Source organism: Capricornis sumatraensis, chromosome 1 (genome assembly GCF_032405125.1).
Source record: "Capricornis sumatraensis isolate serow.1 chromosome 1, serow.2, whole genome shotgun sequence".
Lineage (NCBI taxonomy): Eukaryota > Metazoa > Chordata > Mammalia > Artiodactyla > Bovidae > Capricornis > Capricornis sumatraensis.
In genome coordinates this window covers 27,719,368-27,730,954 of record NC_091069.1, presented here as the reverse complement: position 1 = coordinate 27,730,954, position 11,587 = coordinate 27,719,368, and the positions used below count along the sequence as shown (strand labels likewise).

The 11,587-nt window shown below is 40.6% G+C and overlaps 1 protein-coding gene across 1 annotated transcript; it reads left to right on the top strand.

Annotated features, from left to right (window-relative positions):
• The first annotated feature begins 858 nt into the window (after positions 1–858).
• On the top strand, positions 859–8,493 carry TTC32 (tetratricopeptide repeat domain 32). Its single transcript, XM_068984212.1, has 3 exons — positions 859–1,088; positions 6,737–6,903; positions 8,006–8,493. Exons 1-3 carry the CDS (start codon positions 937–939, stop codon positions 8,131–8,133), a joined length of 447 nt encoding a protein of 148 aa, XP_068840313.1. The 5' UTR covers positions 859–936; the 3' UTR covers positions 8,134–8,493.
• The last annotated feature ends 3,094 nt before the right edge of the window (positions 8,494–11,587 follow it).

Genomic DNA, 11,587 nt, shown 5'->3' with positions numbered 1-11,587 from the left:
AATATTATGTTGCCCCCTACTGTTTATTCTTACCATTTTCTCAGTTCATTTAAAAAAAAAAAAGTAATAGTTTTTGAATATAAAACTAACATGTTCATGGTAGAAAACTTGAAAAGTACATAAAGAGTATAGATGAGAAAGTAAAAATAGTCTTTATAAATTTTTTTAAAGGCATTAGTTTATATTTTAATTGAATTTAGAAGAAGAAAAAACGGGGGTGAAACTGTTCTGTAAATTTTCTTCATAATCTCGTTTTTAAGATTTTTTTCTAAAATTAAAAAGACATTAAAACACTTAGTTACTACTCATTTATTTGGTTATTCCACTCACAATTTTGGTCAGTAAAATTTAGAGGAAAACGGAGGTATCTACACACCCACTATAATAGCTAGGATCGAAACTGACAAATGTTGGCGAAGATACGGAGTAACTGAAAGGCCAATGCATTGCTGGTGGAAATGCAAAGTAGTACACCCAGTCTGGAAAAATTGAAGTTTAGAAATTCCCTGTATATTCTGGAAATATACATGTGCAGTGTGTGTGTATGTACCCGCCCCCTGCCCCTCACCCCCCCAATTCGCTGTAACGAAGGGCAAGCTCCTTGCATCATCTGACCACGTCCTTAGAAACCAGTTTGGGGTTACCGAGCTACTGCTTTTTTGGAGATCAGGCAAGTGGGGCCAACAGGTACAGCAGAATTACACTGGCCAAGGCTCCGTCTGCTCAACCTTTCGTGAAGCACCTGAGCCTTCCGCCAGGGACGTCACCGATCTCGCGAGACGACGGGTCCTCGGAGGACACAAAATTCCCCGGCTGCTAGGGCCAAGGGTTTTTGCCGAGTTAAATTCCAAGGTGCGGAAGTGGCTGTGGGTTGTCGCCTCTAATCGCTCAGAAATCAACCCCAGTTCCACACGGAAAGCTAGGCCCCCGACCACCATGGACGGGCAGCAAGAGCAGGAAAGTCCCGCAGTCCTAGCACTAGCCCAGGCTCATTTCAAAAAAGGTGAATACGCGGAGGCCGAGGCGCTGTACTCCGCTTACATTCGCCAGTGCGCCTGTGCGGCCTCGGAGGGAGCAGCACACCTGAGGTAACTATCGCGAGAAGTGGGGAAAGCGGGGCCTCCGGAAGGTGGGCGGCAAGGGCCCTGCTCTACTCGGCCTCTGGCGCTCAGCCGCCCAGCGGCCGAACGTTTGTTCTTCACAGAAAGGCGGTGAGGGAGCGTGCTTGGAGCGCAGGCATCCGCACGTTGCTCCGGGACTCCGAGAACGGTGTCCCGACTCCATGTTAACTGACCGGAGTCTTAGAGCGGATAGGGCTTTCCCACCTGTCACTTTAACAAGACCTGGTGAGGGCGAGGTGCCGCGCGGGTGCCACGTGAGCGCACAGCGTCGCGACTCAAACCGCGCAACATCACAGCAGATGCTCTGGATTTTCACGTGTGAAAAGAAATTTAAATATGTGGAAATAGTATAATGAACCTGCAGGTGACCATCCTTGGGCTTAAGCATTGTCACTTCACCCAGGGGATCAGGTTATTCGCCCAGGGATGTCTCAGAATACATTTCTAGGCGTTAAAGGATTTAAAAAGACGTAACCACAGTATCATTATTCCTAACGTCATTATTCCAGTGTCATTATTTGGAATTTTCCTGTTTGATCAATAAAAGTTGTTTTGTTTGGCTGGTTGGTGTTTTCGCGGTTGGTTCAAGTCAGGCTGCACATCAAGTCTCTCAGCCTTTAAGGCTCCCCTTCATTTTCTCCCCTTGCAGATAGGATAGCCTCAGCAAAGGATATCCAGTCCTCTGTCCTGAGACTTTCCCATATTTTGGATCTTCTGGATTTACCCCACCCCCACCCCATGTAGTCCTCTGTCTTATGCATCGCTTGTGAGTTGGTAGTTAAATCTTGAGGTTTGATCGAATTCAGATCCAAAATTATGGTAAGAATATTGTTATAGGTGTTGTGTACTTCTGTCAGAGAGCATGTAGTGTCTGTCTTTTTGTGATATTAGCAACCTTGATATGGACCAGGGTTCCTGGCCTTCCCTAAACAAGAGAAATTGATGAGAAGGCCAGGCAAGGAATTCAGGCAAGCTTTACTGAGGTCTCTGCTGCAGCAGGGCAGAGCAAAAACAAGTAAGTTTCCCTTGCTTGCTTGGAGCAAGGGGTGAAGTTGGGGTTGTGTCCAGGGGTCTCGAAGGCTGGTGGGGTGGCTTAGGTGGTTTGCCCACCTCTTTGGACCAAGGTTTTGAATGTAGGGGACATGTGAAGTACCCCGTTTGTGCTCCTGGCACTCTGTTTTTGCTTCCAGCACTTCAGAAGTGGCAGTTGGGATTTTATTTGGTTTGTATCTTCTTATCCATAACTGGCTCCAACTGCAGATGCACTCAATTATTTTTGGTTCCTTATAGTTTTTGTATTTTGTTGCTGGAGAAGACATTTGTTTAGGTGCAAACACTGCAGCAAATGGTCCTAGGTCCCAGCTCTCAGCCTTTCTCAACCTCACCTGCTCTCCCAAAGCATCTTGTATTTACGCCTGAATGTGAAGCATTTGTTGTACTCTAAGATTTGCCTTTGTTGTTCTTGTTAACAGTTCTTGTTAGTGGTCCAGGATGAGAAAAGAAAGAACAGTTCAGTTCAGTTCAGTCACTCAGTCGTGTCTGACTCTTTGCAACCCCATGAATCGCAGCACGCCAGGCCTCCCTGTCCATCACCAACACCCAGAGTTGACTCAGACTTACATCCACCGAGTCAGTGATGCCATCCAGCCATCTCATCCTCTGTCGTCCCCTTCTCCTCCTGCCCCCAGTCCCTCCATGCATCAGAGTCTTTTCCAGTGAGTCAACCCTTCACATGAGGTGGCCAAAGTACTGGAGTTTCAGCTTTAGCATCATTCCTTCCAAAGAAATCCCAGGGCTGATCTCCTTCAGAATGGACTGGTTGGATCTCCTTGCAGTCCAAGGGACTCTCAAGAGTCTTCTCCAACACCACAGTTCACAAGCATCAATTCTTCAGCGCTCAGCCTTCTTCACAGTCCAACTCTCACATCCATACATGAGCACAGGAAAAACCATAGCCTTGACTAGACGGACCTTAGTCGACAAAGTAATGTCTCTGCTTTTGAATATACTATCTAGTTGGTCATAACTTTCCTTCCAAGGAGTAAGCGTCTTTTAATTTCATGGCTGCAGTCACCATCTGCAGTGATTTTGGAGCCCAAAAAAATAAAGTCTGACACTGTTTCCACTGTTTCTCCATCTATTTCCCATGAAGTGATGGGACCGGATGCCATGATCTTCATTTTCTGAATGTTGAGCTTTAGGCCAACTTTTTCACTCTCCTCTTTCACTTTCATCAAGAGGCTTTTTAGTTCCTCTTCACTTTCTGCCATAAGAGTGGTGTCATCTGCATATCTGAGGTTATTGATATTTCTCCCAGCAATCATGATTCCAGCTTGTGTTTCTTCCAGTCCAGCGTTTCTCATGATGTACTCTGCATAGAAGTTAAATAAGCAGGGTGACAATATACAGCCTTGACGTACTCCTTTTCCTATTGGGAACCAGTCTGTTGTTCCATGTCCAGTTCTAACTGCTGCTTCCTGACCTGCATACAGATTTCTCAAGAGGCAGGTCAGGTGGTCTGGTATTCCCATCTCTTTCAGAATTTTCCACAGTTTATTGTGATCCACACAGTCAAAGGCTTTGGCATAGTCAATAAAGCAGAAATAGATGTTTTTCTGGAACTCTCTTGCTTTTTCCATGATCCAGCAGATGTTGGCAATTTGATCTCTGGTTCCTCTGCCTTTTCGAAAAGCTTGAACATCAGGGAGTTCACGGTTCACGTATTGCTGAAGCCTGGCTTGGAGAATTTTGAGCATTACTTTACTAGCATGTGAGATGAGTGCAACTGAACAGAAAGGGGATAATGAGTAGTGTTTTTCTTGATAGTTTGAGTTGTCTGCCCTGTCACCCTCCTCCTTTCAGGGATTTGATATTTTTTGACCGGATGCCAGCTTGTCTTTTGTGTATGAGGCTCAAGATTCTTCTCTTGTTTGTTAAACTCACATGGAATTAAATCAGAAAAATTAGGTGGCTTTCTCATTTCAATAATACACCAGAATAATAGTTAATAGTTTGGAACAAGCAGTAAGATGATACCACACCTTCCCCCCAAAATTAGTAAACAGAAAATGTAGTTTTCTGTTGTTTCAAGCTGGAAGAATAGACTTATCTAGTAGGTTAAAAACATTTTTTTATTTTTAAATTTTCATTGTAGTTGCTGCTATACAATATGTTAGCTGGACTGTGCTAAGTTGCTTTAGTCTCGTCTGACTCTTTGCAACTCCGTGGACCATAGGCCTCCAGGTCCTCTGTCCGTTGGATTCTCCAGGCAAGAATACTGGAGTGGGTTGCCAGTTACTTCTCCAGTATGATATGTTACAGGTGTACAGTATAGCGATTTACAATTTTTAAAGGTTATACTTCATTTATAGCTATTATAAAATATGGTCTATATGCCTGTGTCATACAGTATACATTTGTAGCATATTTTATACCCAATGTTTTGTACCTCTTAGTCCCCTCTCCTTGTTTTGCCCTTCCCCCTTCTGTCTGTCCACTGGTAACCACTAGTTTGTTCTCTATGAGTCTGCTTCTTTTTTGTTATATTTACTATATTTTTAAAATTTATCTAGTAAGTTTCAAAAACGATTTATCAGCAATAAGCATACTGATGCCGTCTAGTATTGTTACAGCTTCTCCCTGGTGCATCTCAGCCTGAGAGCACAGATTTGTTGTGTGGCAAATGTAATTTATGCCCCTTACCAGCATAAGAAAGAAAATCTGCAATGGTTTAGTAGAAGACTGCTCAGCATGCCTGCATGAACCTTCAAGTTTTCTTATAGTTTTGAAATTCTTCTAGGAGCTCCTGGTTAAACAGAATTCTATCATTTTCAACTTTCTTCTTTAAATATATCTTTTAGAGTTTGTTTATTTTTAAATAACGAGTCACTGAATCATTTTGAAACAGTATTCGCAATCTTTGCATGCCTGCCGCTCTGAATGGTTTATAACATTTTCTTTTAATATCCAAAAGTGCAACCTTAGCCATCAACTTTATTTCCAAATATTTTTTCTTTGCTAAAGTTAACAAGTACAAAAAAAATATCTACGTTTGGATTAGGTAACTTGGTTATATTCCATTAAAATAAACACTATCATTACGAAAATCTCAATGTTAAAAAGTTTGGCTTTAACTGTTAGCCCATGTCTTTCAAATATGAAACAGTTTCCATATGGAGAATAGGGTTTTAGAATTTGTTATAATGAGGTCTTATTCTAAATCAAATACCTGATGATCCTCTGATAATAAGACATCTATAACAAAGTTTTGAAGCTTAGAAATTTAATGACTAAAACCTTACTGAGTCCCGAGGCTGCATTTTACTCAAAACTCTTTACTGGGCAGCAGTTCAGCTAGTGCCATCACAGAGATCGGTGACTGGAGTGTCCCCCTTGTTCTCTAGGATTTCACGGTGGTGCTTGTGGCATCCTGAAGTGTCTGTGTACACAGTCTCTCAGTCCTAGTTCACAGAAACAGGCATTTTTAAATTGCAGTGGTTCCTCTCCACTGGTAGGAAACTTCAACTTGAAGGAGACCTCCTAGGCTTTGAGTACCCCTCCTGGTAGCAGTAGTTACAGTGCCTGAGATCTCAAGGATTAAGATGTTTAGAGAAGTAACTTTTTGTAACACTAACTGCAGTCACAAATATTTTCTGAGAACTAGATTTTGCGCGGTGGAACTTAATGAAGACTGACATGAGTTTAGCCTGCATCTTCCCTGTTTGGTTCAGACTTGAGAGTCCCCTTTGCAAAAAAGAAAAGAAAACAGAATCTTTCTGCAGAGCCCATTGAAGTTCTCTGTGCAAATGGGTTTGCCCTTCTACAAGTAGTGTGTGGGGCTGTGTGGGGGTGTGTCCTGTTGAGCTGGTGGTTGGTCAGAGCTGCCTGGATGTCTAACCCCTCACAGGAAAGGCTGCTTGCCCACAGCTCCTTGGGCAGCCTCTGGAACCCTCAGATGCAGAGCCAGTTCTGCGCACAGGAGTCCCAGTGTGGACCTGAGTGGTGATGTCTTTCTAGCAGGAAGCTGGTCTGGCCTCTGGAGGATGTTTGCTGAGGCTGGAGGGAGGGCAGGTCATCCTCAGACAGCACACCTGGGGATCAGTATCCTGGATTTTCACTCAGGGCTGACTTTCATTACTGGTGGAAAATAATTTCAGATCTCACTGTTTGAAGATCATTAAAAAATTGAGGATAAAACATGATTGATTCATTTTATGACATGTCCATAGCGAACTTGGACTTTGGGCTGGCTTTCTCCCCTTGCTCGTTTCAATTCTGAGTTGTCTTCTTTGCCCCACTGGCATGTGCTTTAAACAATCATTTTAATATTACATTCAGCAAAACAAGTTGACAATGAACAGGAGCTTTGACCACACAGTAAAATGAACGCGCTTTTTAGACTGACATTGTAGTGCTAAACAACCCTGCAAAAGTAGACAGCAGGATTAAACAGAAACCGAGGCCATGGCTTTATTTCCTTGCACTCTGTTTCTTCCGCTTGGTTTTGCAATGTCGTCGCTGCATGTTATAGGCTGTGAAGTTTGACGATACCCGAAAGAGAGTGAAAGTGGAAATGAGGGGTAACACTGTTTTTAATGTGAACTTTTTGTTTAAAGCAAATGCAGCCCTGAGGATTTGGCTACCGCATTTAACAACAGGGGGCAAATCAAATACTTCAGGGTTGATTTTTACGAAGCCATGGACGACTACACATCTGCTATAGAAGTCCAACCCAGTTTTGAAGTTCCATATTACAACAGAGGCTTGATATTGTATAGGCTGGGTAAGAATTTCTTTCTTCCCCCTTTTGTCCTTGACAGTATTTTGTGAATTCAGATCTCTCAATGTTGTAAAACGGATATAGTAATCATCCAGGGTGAAACTTAGGTGAAATTTAGTTTTAGAGCCAGGAACAAAGGAAGTGTACCTGAATTTATTTTAGGCTTTCGATGGGTATTAGAGACCGCAGCGGGGCACTGGGGTGGGAATTGCATCCGGGCTCCGGAGTGAGAGCCATCCCATTACTTAGTGCCTGTGCGTCCCCAGCTGTGAAATGAGGGTAATGCTCCTGATCCACTGTGCAGCTTTTCTGAGTTACAGCCTTTGAAGGCACTCGTGCTGTGCTTGTGCTTAGTTGCTCAGTCGTGTCCTGACTCTTTGGGACCCCATGGACTGCAGCCTGCCAGGCTCCTCTGTCCATGGGATTCTCCAGGCAAGAATACCGGAATGGGTTGCCATGCCCTCCTCCAGGGCATCTTCCCAACCCAGGGATCAAACCCAGGTCTCCGTCATTGCAGGCAGATTCTTTACCAGCTGAGCCACCAGGGAAGCCCAAGAATACTGGAGTGGGTAGCCTATTCCATCTCCAGGGGATCTTCCCAACCCAGGAATCGAACCGGGGTCTCCTGCATTGCAGGTGGATTCTTTACCAGCTGAGCTACCAGGGAGCCCCACTTGAGACAATGTATAGTAAAGGGATTTTAGATTTTGGGACTATGGGGAATGTGAGGACTGTTTCTCATTTAAAGGGTTAAAAAGAATATTCATTTCCTGTTTCTTAATTTTACTGTAATTACATTGAATAGGGAATATTTTATTGAAGGTTTGTGTCGATTTAAGGTATTTACCTGTTAAATCCCCGCAGGTAGCCCATAACTAATTTTAAGTATATTGTTCTATAAGGGTGTGCAAAGTTACCGTGGTACACACATCCGTATATCATTATCAAGAGGAAAAAATTCCTTTAGTAGGAGTGGTTGAAAGCTTGTAAATATAAAAGCAGGAGTATGTGTATCCAAACTTTACTATGAATAATATATAGAAATACTCAGCTTTTTTTTCTCTTTTTCATCCCCCCCCACCCCCCTCCGTGGGTTCTTGTACAGGATACTTTGATGATGCTTTGGAAGATTTCAAGAAAGTATTAGACTTAAATCCTGGATTTCAAGATGCTGTTTTGAGCTTAAAACAGACTATTCTAGACAAAGAAGAAAAGCAAAGGAGAAATTATTGAACATTTTAACTCATGATCCTAATGGCTGGCATCTCCTTGTCTCTAATTGAAAGCTGGTGTTAAAATGTTTTGATTTATATTTAAGATAAAGAGATTCCTGCATCAGCACTGAAAGTTAAATGCCGTACTTGAGGTAATTGATTTTGGGTTGAGTAACTATGTTGACTAGGTATGCTTTTATAAAGTGTAAATAATTAATAAGAATGTATAATTGTATCTTATTACAATACAATATCTAAAGAAATGTGTGGTATTTTCTTCAGGAAAACTGTTTTGCTGTTTTTTATTCCCAACTTTTTATTTAAAAATTTTTACCTCCACAGAAAATTGAAAGTATGGTACAATAAACACTTTTTGTTGTTAGCATTGTGTCACATTTGCTTATTCTCTGTATTTAAATATATAACTTTTGTGCTGAACTGTTTGAAAATAAGTTGCAGATATCACCATACTTTACCCTTAAATATTTCAGCGTGCATTGTCTAAGAATAGAGACAGCCTTCTTTATAGCCACAACACCATTATAATATCTAATAAAACTAATAATTCTATAATACCACCCATGGCCAGCCCATATTTGAACTCCCCAATTGTTTCCAAAATGTCTTGTGTAGACTTTTGTTTCTGGGATCTGGAGTCAGTCAAGTTAACACTGCGTTCTGTTGTTAAGTCTCTGTGTTTTTTAATCTGCAATAGTTGCCTCCTCATTTTCTCCCCATGAAATTTACTTTGAGAGTAAAGCTCTTTTATTTTATAAAGCTAGGCTAGCGAGACATAATATTTGGGCTTAACAATAAACATCTTTCATGAGAGCCATTTGAAAGAATTCAACTAGACTTTTTTTTTCCTCTAGTAATCATCGATAAGGTAGTTAAGGTTTAAATATCAAGCATAGTTTTCTGTCTCTGGATAATGACAGTAATGTTCACCATCATCAACATTTACTGAATACTCAATATAAGCCAAGCACTGTTCCAACTCTGAATAATAAGTTCTGAGTGGAATGGGGGTGGTTAGAGAGGTGAAAAACTGACGAAAAGCACTTAGTAAATAGAGGGCTTTTTAAAAATCCGTTCTATTTGGGTGCTGCCAGGGAACGATTAGGCTGTGATGAAGTTTTCCTGACCTGGGAAGAATTGGAAGGGAAAACAAGGCAGAGTCAGCCATGTCTCACCTACATTTGTGTGTGTGTGTGTGTGTGTGTGTGTCTTATTGTTGAATTTTGGCTTTCAAAAATTCAGATCCTGCATCTGGGGATCTCCCAAACTAGTGTATTATTGCTATGGAAAAATGGTTCTGGGGTGGAAATGGCCCTAATTAAGAGAAAAGAGTAAGTTTGCCCAGTGTCCCCAGAGGAGGGTTAGAACTACTAAGTCATAACTACTGTGACTTTCTCAGATGCCATCACCATCATCAGCCTTCAAAGGGTTTTATTTTTTGTGTGTGTGTTTTTTTTTTTTAGTTTAAGTGATCTCATAAAGCAGAGGACGTAATTGCCTCATTTGTAGTTCATAAATACTATCTGGCCAAATATATAAAGAATCTGGGCTGCAGGTGAATGACTATTAAATGGAAATGAAATTAGAATGGAAACAAAAAGTCCCTTTCTGGGATGATTCACATTTTCCAATATGACTTATCTTTCTATTTGTTGGAAATGTCTTTTAAAGAATTTATAAAATTGCATTAAAATATAGAAAAATTCCTCTTAAGAAAACTTGTTTTATAAACGTATTTTAAAACTTATTTTTGAAAAAGCAAAGTTGGTGGCTCAGAGGTTAAAGCGTCTGCCTGGAATGCGGGAGACCCGGGTTCGATCCCTGGGTTGGGAAGATCCCCTGGAGAAGGAAATGGCAACCCATTCCAGTACTCTTGCCTGGAGAATCCCATGGAGGGAGGAGCCTGGTAGGCTACTAGTCCATGGCGTCGCAAAGAGTCGGACACGACTGGGTGACTTCACTTTCTTTCACTATAGACCTTGGGAAAGTTTAAAGCCAGTCTACCCAGAAAATCAAATACTAGAAAAATGCTTCAGTAACTTTATTTTCTCTTGGCTTATATTCTCTTTTCTTTTCTCTTGACTGGGATTAAATATAATATGAAGAAGAAAAAAAAACTTGTTAAAAATTTGATTTGGTTTGTAGGGTTTTATTATTTGACATTTCTTCATCATTTATCAGGAAAAGAGTCACTGAAGTTCAGAATCAGCACTTGCTTATTTGGAACCCAAGCACTTATTTTCCTCAGGTTACTGGAAATAACTGATTTCCAGTTATTTTCTTTAAATTTTCCTCATTTATTTATTTCCTTGTTTATTTTCTTTAAAACTTTAGACTTCACACATTCAGATTCTAAATTTCTGATTGAGTGAATAATACCTTTGTTATGTGCCTTTTAAAAAAGATTCTGTTTTATGTTTGCTATTATTTATATTTCCCACATTTCAATATCTGTTGAGCTCTTTTTTTTTCTTTTAACCAGAAAAGTACCCAAACTATGCTGTTTTCCAGTTTTTCTCTTTGAAAACAAGGCAGAAAATTGTAGATTGTTATAGTTTTTTCTTTACAAAGTAAGGTAAGAGAGAATAAGTGGATATATATTGCTCTTGAGCTTAGAAAATTATTTTTAACTTCAAAGCATGGAGCTGTGGGACTTCTCTGGTGGTCCAAAGCTTTAGTCTCTGTTCTCCCAATGCAGGGGCCCCAGGTCTGATCCCTGGTCAGGGACCTAGACCCCATATGCTGCAACTAAGAAGGTCCTACATGTCGCAACTAAGACCCAATTAAATAGATAAATATTAAAAAAAATAACATGGAGCTATTTGTTTCTTTCCTGAAATCTGGAACCGAATGAAGCATGTGAATTTCCTTTATGATAGCAAACCATAGCCTACCTGCTGGATGAGCAAACAAAATTTCCAAGTCAGCTTTTAGTCATTTTCTGTTTGCCCATTTCCAGATTTTTCCTGTTTTTTCCTTTCACTGGCCTCTCCCTGCCCCACCCACCACACTATACATAGTCTTAGCCTCCTGCCATTTTGCAGACATTAGCCTGTTTCAGTGGACATACTGTATTTCAATCTTGTCATGCAGTGAAAATCAATCCAACATTTACACTGACACTCCTTATTTCCAGCTCTGCCAAATCTAATCCATCTTAAACATTTAACTCTATGTGTCAAGTAATTAAACCCACATCTTGTTTAACAACTTTAATTTGTCCTTAAAAATACTTCTTTTAAATGAAAAGCCATGAAATGAAAAAAAATTTTATGTTAATTTTAGGTGGAAAAATTATGAATTACATTTTAGCCCAGATACCTAAATGCTTTTCGCAGATAGAAAAATATATCTATTGAGTGGTAAAGACAAGTTTATATAAGTTTTAATTTGAAATTCAGTTCAGTTCAGTCTTTCAGTCGTGTCCGACTCTTTGCAACCCCATGAATCGCAGC